This window comes from Chironomus tepperi, unplaced genomic scaffold (assembly GCF_022539635.2).
Source record: "Chironomus tepperi strain 1889 unplaced genomic scaffold, CSIRO-AGI_Ctep_v1 contig_285, whole genome shotgun sequence".
Lineage (NCBI taxonomy): Eukaryota > Metazoa > Arthropoda > Insecta > Diptera > Chironomidae > Chironomus > Chironomus tepperi.
Window position 1 is genome coordinate 120,630 of NW_027226407.1, and position 19,395 is coordinate 140,024.

The following is a 19,395-nucleotide window of genomic DNA, read 5'->3' on the forward strand; positions in this document are numbered from 1 at the left end:
TAATATTAACTCTAATCTTCCTTCTCATCCTTTTCCAGACGCTACATCACACCTAAACAACCCTATTTATTTGAACAAAATGAAAAGTCACCCCACATCTTAAAAGAAATCATTCAACTTGAAGACTTTTTTTTCATTCTATCCGAAAAAAAAATCTTCTTATTGCAAAACTTTACTTTTTTTTATGAATGTACACAAAAAATATTTTGTTGTGACTGAATAAGAAGAACTGAAAGACTTCTTAGTGTTTCTTTTTTATTATTTTCGGGCATGAACGACATACATTCATTCTGAAAGCAATTTGGTAGGGCTTGAAGTATCAAAAAAAATTTATTTTTGCTTCTTTTTATTTCTGTGCTTAAAGTTCTTCTTATTTTTATGAGTGGACAAGTCTACGAAAGGGGTTTGAAAAATGTGACAATATTTTGATGATTTGCAAGGGATTTTTTTTTTTTTTGGGACAAATGAGTTGATGATGATGTTTATCGATAGGGTGAGAATATTGAGGGATTATGGCTAAATTGAGAATTATTAAAAATAGATTTAGTTTTGCTAATTTTTTAGGGAATTTAGGAGGATTATTTTGAAATATATGAAGGGATTTAAGCTGAATTCTGACGAAATCTTGAAGAATTTTAACAAAATATTACCAATTTTTGACAAATTAGAGACAATTTTTACTGAGTTGGACTGATTTTGCTAAATTTTGACGAAATATAGCAAAAATGTAGCAGAACTTATTGCAATTTTTGATAAGTTTTGAACAATTTTTACATAGATTAGCTAAAATGGACAAAATTTACTAAAATTTAAAGCCATTTTCGACAAATTAAAGGCAATTTTTGCTAGTTTATTCGGATTCATGGAATAATTTCTTTAAATTCTTTAAAATTGTCAAAATTTTTTTGGGAATATTTGAGAAATTTTGGGTAATTTTGAGAAATTCTTATAGAGTTTGGCTAAATTTTGGTTAAAATCAGCTAAACTTAAAGCAATTTTTGCTGAATTTTGAGCAGTTTTGCTAAATTTTGACGAAATTCTGCAAGTCTTTTAGCAATTTTTGTCAAATTTTAATATATTTTCACTAGATTTAGCTAAATATTGAAAAAATTCAGCAAACTTTAAAGTAAATTTTGTTGAATTTTGAGATTTTTAATGATTTTGCTAAATTTTGACGAAGTTTTTGGAAAACTTAAAGCAATTTTTGTAGAATTTTGAGTTAGTTTAACTGGTTATACAGCTGTTTTCGATAAATTTTGACGACATTCTACAATTTTTTTTATTGAATTTTGATTTACACTTCATTAACCTCAATCCCGAAAAGAGCATCCATAACATACACTACCGTTATAAATATCAATCAAATTCCCAACTCCCTTTTCCAAAACTCATCAAAGTCTATCAAAACTATACCTCAATCTTGATTTGTTACCGATCTATATCAACTATATCAAATCACTTATTCACGCTATTTTACCTCACATAACACAAATTAACTTACATATCTAAAACATCAAGCAATCTCCCTCTATGGATTTACCATTTTTACTTCTTAAGACTTTACATTTCTCAACAAAAAACATGACAAGGGATTTTCATTCCTGAAATACTTTTATTTCGATGCACACGGGACAGACACATTCAATGTACAAGAAATATTTTTTTTTTTTGGATATACGGAAGAAGTTACAGCAACAACAACAATAAAGACTCGCTACATATTCGCCCTAATTTCATTTCTTTCATTTTTCGTTTATACTTTACTTCCATCATTCGTGCAAGCAAACAATCTTTATTTTTAGGTTATGTGCCATTGATGCCAAAAAAAAAATAACCTTGAACCGTGTAGCACTGCTTATTGTTCAATGAGAAAAAAAAACGGAAAAGTAATAACAGCAGCAAACGGTAATAATAATGTGCAATTGCATTTAAGATCATAAAAACGACTTTTTTGTTCAGTTTCTTCTTCTTCTCCTTTTGTTGCTTTAATTCTTCATCTATTCTTTTCGTCTTAAGACACAGCAGATAAGAACCGAGTAATAGAAATAAAGAAAAGAAAGAAACAAAATCCCCAGGTGTTTGTGTTTGGTCCCAATTTGGCTTCCATATCGCTTTCAGTCAATCTATTGTTTGTAATTCGAAAGAAAAAAAGATCTAGTCGATATGCTGTTGGGAAGGTGGGTGATTTAGGCGCATTTAAATGGGAATTGGATATGACTTAATGTCTGGAAGGGAAGGAGCTTGGTTTTGTGCCAATTAAAGGTTCCGAGACTTCAGGAAACCTTAGAACCAAAGATGCAATCAGAGTTTAATGTTACAGCTCTTTTTGAGGACCTTAGGCAATTATATAGGTAATTTATTAGTTCTGATTCTACAAAACTCAACCTATAGACCGAGCGGCACAATATGATATCTATAGCATTGTTAAGTCACCTTGGTGATGACAAAATATAAAAGTTACTAAAAGATTCCTTTATAGAGAACCTTGACGGCTGAATTTAACAGATCAATTGCAATCAAGGGGTTGGAACTCCCGTGAACTTGTGGTCTGACAAGTTTTTTCCATACAAACTTGCGGTTTTACAAGTTTTTGGGAACAAACTTGTAAAACAACAAGTTTTACACAGAAACTTGTGAGTTTATATGAAACTTGTAAAAACTTGCAAGTTTTCGGGAGTTCCAGCCCCTTGATTGCAATTCATGCCCTCCACAATCGCAATATAGTAAACCAATCAACCAGCAGCCTTCTTCCACGACACACAACTCATGCACCATAAACCATAATTCAAGAATCCCTCCCATTATTAATCCACACTGACATTACTAACCATCATTTTGATATTCCAAGAATTCCATTGAAGTAATTGAATGTGAAATGTACAGTATATTAAAGAGTATTATTATGTCATTCGTTAATTACAGTGAAATCATCTTGAAGATGAATAATTCAAAAAGGTAAATAAATTAGTCAGAAAGTGCAGTAGTGAGACTTTTTATGTCAACGATGAGTATGGTAGCGAATTCTTTTAGGATTGAATGGTATCAGAAGGTGATGGAGCCAAAAGGAATGGGAATTTTGGATTGGAACGGAGTTGTACCAGTTTGGAGGCAGTTTTGTGGCAGAAATGGCTGAATTTGATGCTTTGATGGTATCAAGTCAGGCTAGAAGCTATGAAGGTGATTATTCGGACAGCACGAGCTGGATAATCAATGCAAAATCAGGCATCAGACTCGCTAGACTCGGTATTGTGCCAGATTCAAAACGAAAGTCAACCATTGCTTGATCATGATCCAAATTTGTATAAACTAGGGTTTCATAAGGTTTAAGGATCACTTATTCATTCTAAATTCTGTCTATACTACTGCATTGACCCCTAATAGGCAAAGAGTATCCTTTAATATTCCAGAAAGACCACAACTGTGCCTAAAATCAATCTGCTGTCTGTTGAGGGACCACTTTCCTCAATAACGTCAATTACCATCAAAATCACCCAAAGTTTGGGCCAAACTGCCTCGTCACAAACGCAAGCTCAATAACCCCAACAAAATCAAGCTCCAAAATAAAAACAGAAACACAATCAAGTAAAAAAACTTCTATTAAAAGAATTAAACTGTTTTGAAAACAATATTTACAGTTCATGGCACGAGAATTCATGAATTCAACTTTGAGCCACTCAATTATCTGTTGCAAGATCTCTCGCTGTATTTCTATTTCTATTAATTTAAGAGATTAACGTGAAGTACTTTAGATGATGTAGAAAAACCATCAGCCATACTATAGGCTGTATTATATCAATCTCAAAAACTATGAAAATCTCATGCCTTTTGTTTATATTATTTGTATAGTCAATTCGAGAGACACGAGGCCGCCAGAACGTCATTGAATGAAATCGATGGCTTGAAACAGAAAAACCTCAAAAAAAAGAGAGATGTTTTCTATGTAAATATTTAGCCCTTTATATCCAATTCAACATGATCTTAAATTTCATATTATGTGTCTGTATTATTTCAACTTTCAATCATGTCTCGTGTGCAGATGGGATGAGATGAGAAATTGTACTCCAGAACTATGAGCTACTTAATATTTTTTTTTTTTTTTGTGTGTTTAAAAGTGGGTTAAAGTATCTTTCGAACAATATTTATATACACAAGGCATTCATCTTTCCTCTTTTTTTTTGTGGGACTTTCTTTTTTTTACGTATAAGGGGTCATGTGGAATTGGTTGATGGTTTAACAGACTGTCTGAAATGGATTTTTAAATAATATATGTGCGAATGGGAGATGACTTGACTATTGAATTGACTATTGATTTTTTGAAGAGACAATTTTTATGTGTTTTAGTCTGGTGTTTCGATTTTTTGTGGTCTGTTGAGGTTATTCGACTTTACTGTATATTCTTATTTAATTAGGTACAAAGAATTTCACTTTAATTGATGGATGATAACCGTATGTAGTGGAATTTGAGGACTATACTTCAAATTATTTACTAATCTATTTAGCATGGGAATGAAGGATTTGGTGGTTGACAAAGGAACTCCTGGAAGAAAGCTATCGATAGAGACAGTATTGCATTTGGTTTTAGTAATTGGCAGACGGAAGCCGTCGAAAAAACCAGCTTTTGAAGTAAGTAAGTAAGGAAGTATGGAGGATTTGGATTTCTTTAATGACTCAAGATCTGGGTTTGTGAGTTGTGGTTTGGACCTCATTTGTGTAATTGTCATTAGCTCTCACACATTCTTTTCAGTAAGCAGACAGTTCTTGACTAGATTCTGTACTGGTGGAAGTTTTTACATGATAACTCAGACTTTATGGCTTTAGAATTCGACCATTGCATGGCAAAGGACTGACGTGAGCCTCAGCTAAGTAAGTAAGTAATTTAGATAGTTTTTAAGCTATTAAAATAATGTTAAATGAGTTAAAATAATGAGATAAATAATGGCTTAAGTGTCATTTGTATTTCAACTAGACATTAATGTGTCACTGTGTCTCAACAAAACCACGACATGTTTAGAAAACTAATCACAATCACGGCCAAAGTTCGAATTTGACGACTAGAGTCGATCTTCCATTGTGACATATTGCGGTAAGACGTGATTTTCATCTTAAAAATGGGTCAAAGTCATATGCCAAAGTGCCGTCAGGGTAACTTAGCGTCTTATCGTAAATACTGTGATGGTTCGATGCCCTAACGAACCAGTTTTGCAGTTCAGGTTAGACTCTACATCATATCGCATTAATCGACATCAATCTCTACTATAACCTAATTTAATCCAGCAAATTTTACAAAATGCGCTTTAACACACTCATCCCAATACCCAACATCCATTTACACTTCCATCTCTCATTTCGTCATGTTTCAATATTTCTTCAAAGAGAAATGAACAGAAAAATTTTGTGTTCACCAAAAAAAAATAATTCGTTTATGTCCCAAAGCCAAAAGATCACGATGACGAATGTTACTCTTTTCTCTTTTTTTTTTTAATATTTTGATCGGTTTCTTCATACCGTAGACAGAACATCTCCTTCTTATTATTATTTTTGTATATCTTGTATATATGAACGTAAGTAGAAAAGGAAGAAGAACTTATAAAAAAAAGAAGTCTTAACTGAATGTTATTTTTCACGAATTCTCGTAAAATGAAAATAAACAACAACAACAACAATAATCATGATGATGAGATGTGTAACATTTGGTTCATTCTTATATTCTGTTCTGTGCTTCATTCTGCTTTTTTTTTTCTGTTACTGATTTCATATTGCTGTTCTCATTCTTTTTTCTTGTTATTTTGGTTTCTTATTCATGCAAAGAAGAATGTCTGGAATATTTTCAAGGCTGAATTTTCGGGGTTGTAAAAAATTTTATTTTTGTGTATATATACAAAACTGTTTCTGAATTCATTAGCCGATTAATGATAGGAGGAGCGAACAAAATAAAAGGAAAGTGAATATAAAATAATATTTGGTGAGGAAGTTGAGTGAATTGTTGGGTATTGGTGGATTGTAAGGCGCATTTTGGAGATTGTGGAGGAAATTTGTATTTTTGAGTTGATAATGAGCTGTAGGATGCAGAAAATGTCATTTATGGTGTCGAAATTGACGGAAACGATATGCGGCTGATTTTAGGCTGCATGCTGCAGAAAATGTCATTTATGGTGTCGATATTGACGGAAACGGCTCACATGTTGCAGTGCTTTCACTTTCAAGCATTATTGACTTTAAATAAGGTCGTGGCTTTATCCTGAGGACAATTAAGTGCAACTAGGACATGACACAATCAATCTGGTCCTCGTTATTCCCCCATAAAGATGCATTAGAAGGTTTAAATGCGTCAAACGAATTTTGAGTCATTTGCTTGTCCAAGGAATGGCTATACTTCTTAAAACTAGCTATTCTGGCAATATTTGATACTATAATCAATAAAGTTTGATTCTCAGGCAAAATAAGCCAATGATAAACTATCCCGAACAGCACAAATCTTGCAAAAATCCGTTAATCGATTAAAAATTGTCTTCAAGTCGACTTGACTCTGATTTGGTTCCAGATTCTGTTTAAATCCTTCAAAATCCCAGAGTAATGCCATCCTTGTGTGAAATTTTGTATCCAATAACCTTCTTTGCTACTTTTCGACTACAATATATGCTCAAAACCCCGATTCCCAGTTACCGACACCACATCATGTCTTCTCAGAATCCATAAATTTCCCAGAATCCCATTTCATACAACAATCTTATTACAATCTTCACTTTACAGCTCTCTCATTATCATCAAAGATCTAATCATTCTCGTACTTAATATCAATTTCCTGCAAAAAAAAACAGTGACATGTTGTATTCTAGTACCAATTAGCAAATTCCAAACTAAATTGCACAACAACATCATGACTAATCAGCTGAGTTGAAAGAGATATAATTGTGTATAAATTGCAATGAATTGAAAGAAATTGAACCTTATTAAAATTGGAATAGATGTTTGGGGTCGTTCACTTTGTGGTGCGGTGGAGTTTAAAATTTGGATTGTGGCTTGTTGGGCATGCTGAATTTAGTGACAATTTGGGACTGTTGGACAGTTGTTCTAACGTATTTTTGTCCACTCAGGACTTGATATTTGCATGAAAAAATTAAAGACCATCCCAAAAATGCAACAAAATTCAACAGCCATAACCCAAGTAAGCCAACCCCAAAACTGTCCATCCACAACATTTTCACAAAAATTCCTTCCAAATTCACCAATAAAAAGGCAATTTTTTTCCATCGACCGCGTATCCATTTGGAGGCACTTTTAATATCCCATTGTCAACAGTTGACGACTCAGCCTTGTGAGTCATCGTAACTTTTCATTCGAATTGAGAAGCAATAAAAATGTGAGAACCAACCAGCAATTTGACGTTATGTCGATTAATTAAATTATGTATCTTATGACTATTATCGCAGCCGAAACCTGCGGATAGAATTTTAACGCGCAATATCGAGGGTTGAAAAATGAAATGGAATTGACTAAAAAGTCATCAGTCATCACTGTACTTTTTTATTATTTGAGAGCAGTAAGGAAGTTTTGTAAGGAAAGTAATTGCTCCTTCAGTCACACACTAATTGGATTTTGATGACACATCCATTTAATAAATTGATGATGGATAGACGAAAAAAATAGGCACAGTGAATCAAAAAATTGGAAAGAAAAATTGATTTTTTTTTTGGTAATGTTTGATTCCGTATCTATATCCAAATATGTATATATATGTATAAAGTCGATAACTCACCTCCTCAAGTGTCGAAATTGTTTGTTTCATGTTTAGCATTCTCGACACAAAAGTACTTGTAATTGGACTTTTATAATCCGCCGTTGTCTCCTCGACAAACTCTGACACTCCTATTAATGCTGGCATTTTTTTTTTTCTTTCTTTTTTCTTTTTTTTCACTCAATTTATTGAATTATTAAAAAATATTTTTGTATATCCACAGCACAAAATACACAAAAAAAAATTTAATTTTTTATTTTTTTTGTTAAATGCCTTTATATATTTTGCAATATTGTTCACATCATAATCTCAATGGCTTTTCGCTTTAAACTCATCATCATCTTGACTCTTATTTTTTATATATATATATCTATACACAAACACTGGATGAATTTTTTTTTCCTCCTTTTTCTTCTATTTTTTTTTTTGCGAAAAATGAGCTGAGCAAAATTTTATTTATTTTGACACTTTTGCAGGACGTTATTGATGGTAATTTTACATCCACATTGATTTTATGTTAATTATTTTATCCAATTTGTTTATAAAAATTAATTAATTATTAATAAATACTAAAAAATTGCAGGTTTTAAACTTTTTATACGTTCTTTACACAGCAATTTCTCAATTAAAACTGACTCAAAATTCAACTGTTTATCGCTTGTTTGGGGAGAGACTGTGGCTGTTGGACTAGATTGTTCATTTTTTCTTGGAATTTTTACAATATTTTGCAATTTTAAGACTTTATACAATTTTTTAACATTTTTTGAGGAGAAAATTTGAATTTTTTGAATTTTTTCAACAATTCCTCATAAAATTCACTAATTAAATCCCTAAAAATTCCCAAAATTCCCCAATGTTTATCATTTCCACCCGTCAAATCCAACGTCACTAACGTAACCACACAAAAAAAATTTTTACCAACTCAAAAAAGGTCTTTTAAGTGTAAAATTTTTTTTATAATTTTGTCGGTAAAGTTTGATTTAACATAATTAATTTAATGTGAATTTTGTAAATAACCGACTGATATAACATAATAAGTACGAGTGCAATAAGATAATTAACTGATAAGTGATAAATTAGACAATTTTGTAAGAAATTTTGTCATTGTGATGAACTTTGTTTTTAAAAAAAGGAAATTTTTTTTTGAGAATTTTTCGTGTGGAGAATTTTTGACGAATTTTTATTGTGAAATTTAAGAGGATTGACGACGAATTTATGTGGATTTAGATAGCTAGTTTGAAATCTTAATGGAAATTCCACCAAGTTTTGTGCAAATGACGAAAAATCGCCGAACATTTTGCAATTTATTTTAAGCAAGTTCAATGATAATAAATCGAATCGCAAATCGACTTTTAAAATGTGATTCATGATAAATTTACTTCACAGTATGCATAATTTTGGCGAGAGAATGCTGATGGTTACTAGCTTTATGTTTACATTCGCTAAAGTCAATAAATCAAACGCAATAAAAACTTAGTAGAATTATTTGGAATGTTCCAATTAGTGCTTCAAAGAACTGTTTTTTTTTGTTTATTATGATCAGGTGCAGCACTTGAAACTGTCAAAATTTTAATCAATTTTGGATTCTTTTTATTCGAGAATTTTGTAAATTGACTTACAATAATGACTGACCTATGGCAAGCTGTTGGTTATCATATCATAGAGGCGTATATAAAGCTATAGTTAACTTCCGTTTTGCTCGAAAGATTTATGATTTAAAAAATATTATCTCAACTACATATTTAGCTTGTAAAGCCGCAAAACATAATCTTTGAGGTTTTATCAATAAATTTTAAATCATTAATTAAATCTTGGAGGCATAGCTCACTTGAAATTTATTAATCGCTAATTTATAAAGGTCTAGTTCTGATATCGAAACGTGAATCGATACTTGGTTAATTTGCTAACACAAATTAAGCTATTTTGTTAAAGTTCTCGAGTGGATGGGGTTAGTTCGAAGTCGATTTCATTTGAATCGAGTTGAGTTGACTTCAACCATATCGACTTCGAGCTCTGCGAATAGCATAAATCAACCGAAAATCTGGCTTTAGGTCAGCATGATTCTGATTTGAATTCTATTTAAATTCTACATTATACTTTCCAGATTAAAGCTTTCCTGGGTCCACATTTTTGATCGATTTACCAAATTGTGCTTTTCGGCATCTAGGTCTACTTTTAAAAATGCTTAATGTCGTCTAGATGTTTATGTTTGTTTATTCAAACAATAATTAACACAAATTAATTTCGGTACATTAATAAAAATGGCACTGCAACTGCAGTTGATGCAGCTACGCAAGCATAAAAGCATTACACTTAATCATTGAGTTAAACCATGAAATTAGTGAAAAATAGAATAAATGAAATTACCAGCTGCATGTTCTTAAAAACGTCAAATGATGACTTAATTCAGTTAATCTTCCTTAAAGATATTACTAAGAATTCTTGATATCGAGACTTCAAGGTCTCTGTTTCGAGATAAAATAAATATCTGTTCTTTCGAGGCTTATCAATACCCAGTTAAAGGAAATATTTCATTGAAAAATTTCCCATAAATTCTCAAAAGTTCTAAGGGCCAATAACACATGATTTTAATTAAGAATTTCCTTTTATTACCAATTTTCCATAACACAAGAGTCCAATAAAAGTGTCTTTTATGTGTCAAACAGTTTTTAACCCCTGAGTCTCTAATTTTCAAAAGCTATGCTTTCCCGATATAGGAATATAGGGACGATAAGAAAAAAATTGGGACTACCCAAGGGTCAGGCATTCCAAAAGTACAGTTCAGTCCTTGCTGTACTCGTTGAATTTATATGAAAGTACAGGAATTACAGGACTGTACATTGGAGTGTCTACGATTCACAGTGGATCAATAGGAACCAATCACAATGGAGTGTCTGACCCTTGAGAATTCCCAGGAAAGTCTTCCCGAAAATCTTCCTGGGCCAAGAAATCAGGGAAGCATACCTATAACAGACAAAGGACATACTTTCATGGCATAGTAATAATCGTAATAATAAGAGTTGCAAGAAAATCCATACAAGTTATCAAGAATTTGTACATTTTTGTTTGTCGCAGATGCCTGTTTTGCAAACTCTACTAGTAATTCACTACGATACCTAAAAGTGTTCTCTTTGTCTGTTCGGGTTCCTTAATATCCTAAGCTTATAAAACCTCAAAAATATCAAATTTAATCTAATAATTTTTTTTCAAAATTCTTCAATTCAGAACCTCTGAAAAATCATCAAAAACCCACCAGAAAAAAATTCCCAAGCACACATTTCTACATCCAATAAATCACCAGTTGATCAAAATAAATCAACTTCAAATATTTACTAATCAGCCAATCCCCCCGCAACGCAATAAAAAAGAAGTATGAATGAAGAAATGGCATTATCGCCGAGTAAAGGATTGATAAAGCATGAAGTATTATCACTGGACCGTGAACTAGATCTACATAATTGTATAGAGGAATTTGACAGAGTTATTTATCAAATACCTGAACAATTTGCATTAAATGAGGAACATTTAAATTTTTGTGATTCATCAATTGTTCATGACACAGCAAATGACATTAAATTTGACCTAGAAATTGACCAAAGGAGTGATCGAGGGTGAGATAAGATGCTGATAATGTCAAAATGAGTCACACATTAAGTACTTCCTTATCATTAACAATTTACAGAACTATTTATCATCAAATCAATGAGAATGAAATCAATTTAACAATACGACCGGGACAAGGTGAATTTCTTGGTGAGCCATCACACGCAACAATTACGATTGAGGTAAAGTTCTCTACATACATGCTTCATTCCGTGCATGCTAATTTTATAACTTGTTGATTGCCCGTACAACCACTGAGTTGGAGTTTTTCCTTCGTTTGACCTTTCTGGTCTGATTTTTTGTTTCTTTGTTGGAATAAAGTATCCCATTTCATCGACGAGATGATAGATAAGGTTGAATTATCAGCTTTACATTAGTGGGGGAGATTTTTGTTTTGAAAATGTTTTGATAAACAAAAAATTTAAGAAGGGCAAGGACGGAAGAAGAAAAAATTTGTTTCTATTTTTTATTGGCAATAAATTATGGGGATTGAGAGTTTGATGAACTTAGAGATAGGAGGTTGGGGTTATTTTTGGATCGAATATTGAATCAATATTAACCTAGTTCCGACAAATTTTCGGAGGTCAAAATATTTTGTATTAAATCTTATATTTCACAAGTGTCAGCAGGAAAAATTCCATGCTAATTTTAATCGGTTTTTAACGAACCAGAGTGAATTCAATTCTGTGTCCAAAATGTAGGAGTGTAGTAGTGTAGTAAATACTCAATTTGATTGACATAAATAAAGAAGATTCCGCAACGGATCCTTTTAATCTTGGTCGCGGAAGCCAAATGCCTTGTTATCTAATGACTGAGAGATCGGTCTCTGATTGGACCAATAGACTCAAAAAAAAGTGATACAGATATTCGGTCTATTGTCTAACTATTCGACCACAGAGGTCTTACTTTCGCACTGGCATCCTTTCTTCTGGCTAAGGCGCACGTGGTTTCATAGCCTTGCGAAAAAAATGCGTGCTTTGTAAATCACTTCGTTTACAATTCTCTTTAAGTTTTATGGATATTACTGTCTTACTTGGAAAGGTATAGTAGATGCTTGGGTAGTAGAAACTGAAAAGCGATAAACACATAAATTGTGGATCACTCCCGTTTCCACGATCACTGACATAACTGCCTTTATATGGCTAGAAACCTAAGATTCCAAGATTCCACTCTTATCAGGCACCACACCCACAAATGGAGACACCCCATGTGGAAATTCCATATAGTATTCAGAATAAGGGGCACTCAAGCCCAATATGTTACGCATTAGTTAAACAAATCGCTTAAAATTCACAATTAGTTTCAAATAACACCTAATTTTCACTACTAAGGCAATTTTTCAATCAATCTTCAACTCAAAGCATTCAATTAAACCATAAAAAAAAAAAATCCCCCACAAGATCCACAACAAATCATCACACCAGCTACAAATACGATTTTCATTCACTTCAAGCTACCTACAAGACGGTGCAGATAAAAATAGATGTAATTTTTCTTTTTTTTTCAGTAATTTTCCATGCGAAAAGTCTCATTTTTATTTTCATTCTTATTTTAATCGCGAATGATTTCCCCAAAAAGATATATACTCGGGTGGATGAGGAATGAACTATTAATTCCGAAACCAACATGAGTTGATTCTATTTTTAACCGAAAAGGAGAAATAAAAAAAAAAAACTTCAGCAGGTGTTGAAGAAATTTTTTTTTGGTTTTCACTCGCATGTTTCATTATCTTCATCATTTCTATTTCCTTTTCTTATTCTCATTCTCCTATTCGGCTGTGACAGACACATGAATGATCGTGTTTGAGTGCAACTCAACAAGTTTGAAATTTTTTTGTTTCGAATTTCGAGTGTATAAATATGATATATATATATTTTTTTGTAGGGCACTGATCCAGCAATTCATGCACGATATCGATGTAATTATGATGAATGTAACAGATCGTATAGTACCGTTGGTAACTTGAGGACTCACTTGAAAACTCATAAAGGTAATTTGATATGGGGATGATGATTTTTTTTGGAATGTATTTTTATGGCTGATATTTGGGTTAATGGTAACAAATGAAGCGTGAATTTATTGGAATGGAAAATGATTTGGTAGAAATTGAAAGACAGTTTGGCGTAATTGAGCAAAAGTGAGCAACAATTCACCAAAATTTAGAAAAACTTAACAACAATTTAGAAGAACTTAGCAACAATTCAGCTAAACTGACTTATTTGTCAGCAAAATTGAGAAATATTTCAACAAATTGTACAAAAATAAATGAAATGAGCAAAATTAAGCGGTAATTTAGCAAAATTGAGGAACAAATCATTTAAAATGAGCAACAAATCAGCAAATCAGAACAACAACTTTGCAAAATTTATTAACAAATTAGAAAAAATCAGTCGCAAAACTGAGCAAAAGAAAACAAAATTAAGAAAAAATTTTGAGCAACAGTTCAGAAAAATTAAGCAGAAATAAGCAAATTTGACGAACAATTGACTAAAATAGACGAATAGAATAAAATTGAGCAAAATTTAACAGAAATTCAACAAATTTAAGCAATTAGTCAGCAAAGTTAAATAACTGATTTGGAAGATTGAACAATAAATTTTGCAAAATTTGGTCCCAACTCTGCAAAACTGAGGAACAGTTCAACAAAATGAAGAAACAATTAAAATAAAATTGCCAAAATTGAGCAACAATTCAACAACATAATACACGAATTCAACAAATTTGATGAGCAATTCAGTAAAATTAGCCAGAAGCTTAGCAATATTGAGGCACAATTCAGTAAAACTGAACTACAACTGAGCAAGATAGAGCTAAAATTTAGCAAAATTTAGTAACAAACCAGCATAATTAAAGAACAATTCAGCAAAATTGAGCAATTGATCAGCTAGACTGAGCAAAATTTCATAAAAATTGAACAAAAACTCAATTTAATTACTCAATGACTTATAAAAATGAAGTAACAACTGACAATAATTTCATGACATAAATTCCTACTCATATCAAATTCCACTCATAATTAATCCATTTCCAAAATTATCTTTTTAGGTGAATTCCGTTTCAAATGTTCCGAGCAAGGATGTGGAAAAGCCTTTTTAACATCATACTCTCTAAAAATTCACATTCGAGTTCATACAAAGATTAAACCATACGAATGTACGGAATCAGGATGTGAGAAGGCATTCAACACACGTTACAGATTGCGTGCTCATTTACGTCTTCATAATGGCGAAACATTCAACTGTTCAATTTGCTCAAAATTCTTTACGACTCTCTCGGATCTTAAAAAGCATTTTCGTACGCACACTCAAGAACGTCCTTTTAAGTAAGTAACAGACATTATAACTTATTAGTCATTTCAACCCCAAAAAACCTGACAATGATAAGGTGTCGCTAAATGAATTTATTTACTACTAAAAAGTAATGAATGTTTACAACCGTAAATGTGCCTGACTTGCTTTATATTCTCCGTTGAAAGCATTGAAAGATTTATTGATAACACGTGATTTACAGAATAATAACAAACAAAACAAAACCAAAGAGTCTATTAGACAATGAACTTGTGTGTTATTGTTTCATTCATTTTATGTGAATAGGAAAAATTACGATGTTGTTTGTTTAGGCGTGGATTAGATTTTTAGAATGAACATTTAGTATTGAATTGATTCGATTTGAATTAATTTTTTTGGTAATTTTTTAATTTGCATACATTTTGAGTAATGTTGAATTTTTTTTTAAAGATTATCGTTCTAAAATTGTTCAATTTGTATCATTTGGTTCCTGGGACCGATTACTTTGGACGTGGTATGGTACAGTATTATACGGTACAGTTACACCACTGGTACGGCAAAGAGGTACACTTATATCATACCAATGACCCCATTGTATCTAATCAGTGGTGTACCAATGCCTTGACTTACAATACCGTACCACCTCCGAAGAAATCGGCTCCAGCTCTTTAGCGTCGTTCACTTTTTAAGAGGGAGTCAGCGATTTAGTAACACCTTAAACCATTGATGGGTAACCTGTGTTCCGACAAATTTGTTTGAAAATGCCAAGAACCGTATGCCCTATCGTCTGCGGTTTAGGTCAAGATTTACTACAAAGGTGTGCAGCGAAAAATAAATGGTTACCCACCATTGAATTAAACAAACGAAAAATTGTGTATGGGCACTTTTTCAATTAGTGTGGAAAGAAGGGGATCTAAAATGTATAATAAATGAACGACTCCTTCACATATTTGAAATAAATATTTGGAAAAATTTGACTTACATCTGAATTTCTTTTGAAATTTTGAAAAATTCATCTTGACGTTGAAATTGTATGATTTTTAGAATTTTTATTGATATTGCATGGAATTTCCCCATGATTGTCAAATAATATTCACACTAGTTTAGTTTCTTATCTAAATTTTCACTATAACCTTTTCATATTAACACCAATTTGGGATGATTCAGACATTCAAAACCAATTAAAATTAACTTTTAATATTTGCAACTTTAGGAAAATTTCTTTGTTTCCTAAGACTAATTTTAATGATTTTGAACTCACGATATCTGGGCTACTAAGCTGACTAAAAAATTAAATTTTCACGAGCACATTTTTAAAAATTTTGCGTAATTTTGGTAGTATTTGTACTGAATTACGGGATTTAACTATCTATATAGGTGTAAACCACTATCACAATGAAATAATCAAGTATGTATAGAAGAAAATCACACAAACGTATTCATTTTCGATGGGATTCGAACATTCGTATCTCTCGAAAAAACTTCAAATCTTCATTTTCGTTCTCTGTGCGGGAAACGCTCTTGTGCAGCTAGCTTTATTTTTAACTTTTTCAATTTTTTTTTGCAAAATTATTTTTTAAATTAAATTCGAAAATTAATTTTAATTCAAAATTTTTATTGTTTTTAATGGAGTTCTTGTGGTTTATGACTGTGGCTGATTAATCAGAACCATGCTATTAAGGCTCAGATTCTGTCGTCGGAATTCAATTAAAAATAAAAAAAAATTACATTATTTTGGTACAAAAGGTGCAATTTTCACAATTACCACGATTGTGCTAGACCCGTCCATACTAGAAAAGAGTGGATCCAAAAACCCAAATTCATTTAATTCTGAACGATTCTCATTATAAAATGGAGACTGTTTGATGTCCGACGATAGAAAACTCAATAAATTCTTAAATTCAATATACTCAATATTTACAAATTCTCAAACCAAAAAATAATGCGTTCAATGCCCTTACGTCAATCATTCCCTACCTCAATTCATGCCTCAGCCCCAAATATTCATTCCACAAAAAAAAAAAAACAAACATAATCACTTTCTCGTGTATCATTTGTTCATTCGCGTGACATAAAAATTTGTACGTGTGAAACATTTTGAGGATATGATTCTAATTTTTTTCTTTTTTTCTGTAATTTGTTCTGTTTTAGATGTCGTGAGTGCTCGAAGGCATTTACAGCGTCACACCATTTAAAAACACATTTAAGGTAATATAGAAAATTACAAACAGCTCGCTTGGAACTTTTAATTGATTTTACTTTCTTATCTTTTTTTATGCTGATTACGTTCCTTTATGTAGAATACACAGTGGTACGTATGAATAATGATTATTTATTTATGGAGGGAATTTACTGTAGAATGAAGGCGGAACTGAAGTTATTCCAGAGTTATTCAGGGCAGAAGGGTGGCTAGGGAGGATCTGATGAGTTTATGGACTCCGTGCTCGATGTTGGAGGTCGCCAGGGCACCTATACGTCGCTGCATAAGCAATGAGACGCGAAGATGCCCTGACGACACCACGATTGCTGATTTTGACCTTATTTAAGTCCGAAAATGCGGTTATCTGCATTTTGCCGCTCGGATTTTGCATTTCCATCACTTTAAAGACCCTAGCTACGCTCCTGTCCCTGAATATTCAATTTCCCCCACTTAAGTGACAAATTTCTAACTCTCACCATTCCTTCCATTCCAGGCGAGAAACCGTACTTATGTAAAATAGATCAAACATGCTCAAAAGCATTTTCAACGCCACACAGTCTAAAATCTCACATAAAAACCCACGAGAAGCGAGCACAAAGCTCTGTTACAACAATAAATCGTAACAATACCAAAGAACTTAGTTTTACAACATCCACAGACTTATTGACGTCATCAAATGCCTCATCATCTGATGATGGCGACACATATATGAATATGTTACAATTTCAAGTTCTTGATGATAATGGAAATAGCATAAAACTTGAACCATACTATAATAATTACATATCACCATCGGTATCGTCGCCAGAGCAGACAACAAATGAGGCTATGGAACTTGCCCTTGCAAATGAGGTTGAATTAAATGAGCATCAATGGGTTGACATATCAACATTGGCAGCAAAATCGGTACTTCCATCAACGCCTGTAACATCACAATGTATTGCAATATCAACAGTCGTTCCTACCTATATTGACTTACCGACATATCAAATACAAAATGCCAATGACATGTTTGTTGATCAACAATCAGCACAGCCAACAATAAATGATTTTATCATGTCAAATAGCAATCAAGACACAGAAATGGAAGTCGATTCAATTAATAAAACTTTAAAATCAATTACAGCCGATGCAGGCATTTGTGGATGTACAAATTGTAAATGTGATCCGATGCAAGACGGCGGATGTTCTGGCTCGTGAAACAACAAAGCCATGCGGTGGAAAGAAGGACAAAAAAATTGTAAGGCAAACACAGAATGAAATTGAAGCTGATACGAATAAATTGATTGAAGAAATTGATTCCTTGAATGTTGACACGTCAAAGCCACCACCGAATGGTACATGTGGATGTATAAGCACAAAAGATGCTGTTGATAAAGGATGTTGTGTTGTCATTTGTCTAAAGACTTTAGAGACAATGAAAGCTGAGAATAAAACGATTGATGACTTAATCGATCAGAAACCTGTATGTGCCAATCATTTTGTACTTTGAGGAAGGAATGAGGAGTGATGATGTTAGGAATTGGGGAGCTTTGTGGTCTGGATTGTTTTGCACAAGTTGGTAAATTGATCCGAAATTCGGTATCAGGTCGGTTTGGCTCTAATATAGTGCCAGATTCCAACCGAATCTGAATTTGGATAGAAAATGAATCTAGCATCAAGTCAGAGTCATGCCGGCCTGGTGCTGGATTTCTGATTGATCTACCGATTAGTGCTATTTAGGTAATATTGCTGGAACAATGTTAAAATCAATTTTGGAGGGTTCATCTAACTTCCTTACTATAGATCCTTATATCACAAAGATTATCTCCAAGAAAATGAATTCAACAACCTGCAAAGTCGAGTATTTGCATAGATTATAAAAAATTAACTAGTCAGAGTGTTTTACGATTTTTTGTAATAGGGTTTGTTCATAAATGACGTCTATAATGGAGCTTTACACTTCACTTCCTACTCCCCCTCTCCTTCCTCCTACGACTCTCAACTACCCCTCCTTACTAACTCTCAAAACTATCCTGCGTGCTATCTTCTTACTATCCCTCCCTACTATATCTCCCTACTACCCCTCCCTGCTATCCCTTCCTACTATCCCTTCCTACTACCCCTCCCTATTATCCTTCCCTACTCCCCATCCCCATCCTTACCACCCTCTCCTACTACCCCTCTCCTGGCTTCTCCCCCTCTCATTCCCACACTCCCTCATAAAACAAAGGACATCACTTATGAACGACCCATACACAAAACTATAAGAATGAACATTATCGTACCAAAGCTATTTTCTTTTAGGAAAATGCAACATAAAAAAATTAATAAGAAATTTCCTACTAAAAAAATTCAATTAACATGCAAGGTGAATTGTGCCTTTTAAAAATAAAATGTAGAACAAAATTCAAATTGAATAGAAAGTTGTCAAAATTTTCGGTGCTTGAATTTGTACATCTAAAAAGATATTAAAAAGAGAAAAATTATAAAAAAAATAAATAAAATAATTTTGTAATACATAAGTGAGATGTTTTTATTGATTTGTAGCAGTGGTTGATAAGCTATGCTGAATTTCAGGACGAATATTT

The 19,395-nt window shown here is 32.5% G+C and overlaps 2 protein-coding genes across 5 annotated transcripts in view; one reads left to right on the plus strand and one right to left on the minus strand.

The window, feature by feature from the left end:
• The window catches only part of LOC139092019 (arfGAP with SH3 domain, ANK repeat and PH domain-containing protein-like), a 59,731-nt gene extending 51,393 nt beyond the window's left edge, over positions 1-8,338 (minus strand). The window contains exon 1 of one of the 3 annotated variants that reach the window (XM_070642305.1): positions 7,757-8,336. In XM_070642305.1, the coding sequence (XP_070498406.1) occupies positions 7,757-7,882 (126 nt within the window). In that variant the 5' untranslated portion in view covers positions 7,883-8,336. Of the gene's footprint in view, positions 1-7,756 lie in introns of all 3 variants that reach the window. The other 2 variants (XM_070642306.1, XM_070642307.1) reach the window with 2 other exon arrangements.
• Positions 8,339-8,618: 280 nt separating this feature from the next.
• LOC139092036 (metal regulatory transcription factor 1-like) lies at positions 8,619-19,227 on the plus strand. Of its 2 annotated transcripts, none has more exons than XM_070642325.1 (8): positions 8,619-8,703; positions 10,961-11,346; positions 11,418-11,520; positions 13,223-13,328; positions 14,384-14,660; positions 16,777-16,833; positions 16,926-16,936; positions 17,319-19,227. In XM_070642325.1, the coding sequence occupies exons 2-8, from the start codon at positions 11,108-11,110 to the stop codon at positions 18,023-18,025; spliced, it is 1,500 nt and encodes a 499-aa protein (XP_070498426.1). In that variant the 5' UTR covers positions 8,619-8,703; positions 10,961-11,107; the 3' UTR covers positions 18,026-19,227. The 2 variants fall into 2 exon arrangements, with proteins under 2 accessions (XP_070498426.1, XP_070498425.1); XM_070642324.1 differs by having other exon boundaries at positions 8,682-8,823.
• Positions 19,228-19,395: the final 168 nt, after the last annotated feature.

Bases quoted from the DNA above. Each gene is read 5' to 3' on its own strand.
- LOC139092036 (XM_070642325.1), top strand. From the start codon at position 11,108: ATGAATGAAGAAATGGCATTATCGCCGAGTAAAGGATTGATAAAGCAT. The intron at 11,521-13,222 runs GTAAAGTTCTCT...ATTTTTTTGTAG, and splicing joins ACGCAACAATTACGATTGAG to GGCACTGATCCAGCAATTCA. The intron at 14,661-16,776 runs GTAAGTAACAGA...GTTCTGTTTTAG, and splicing joins ACTCAAGAACGTCCTTTTAA to ATGTCGTGAGTGCTCGAAGG.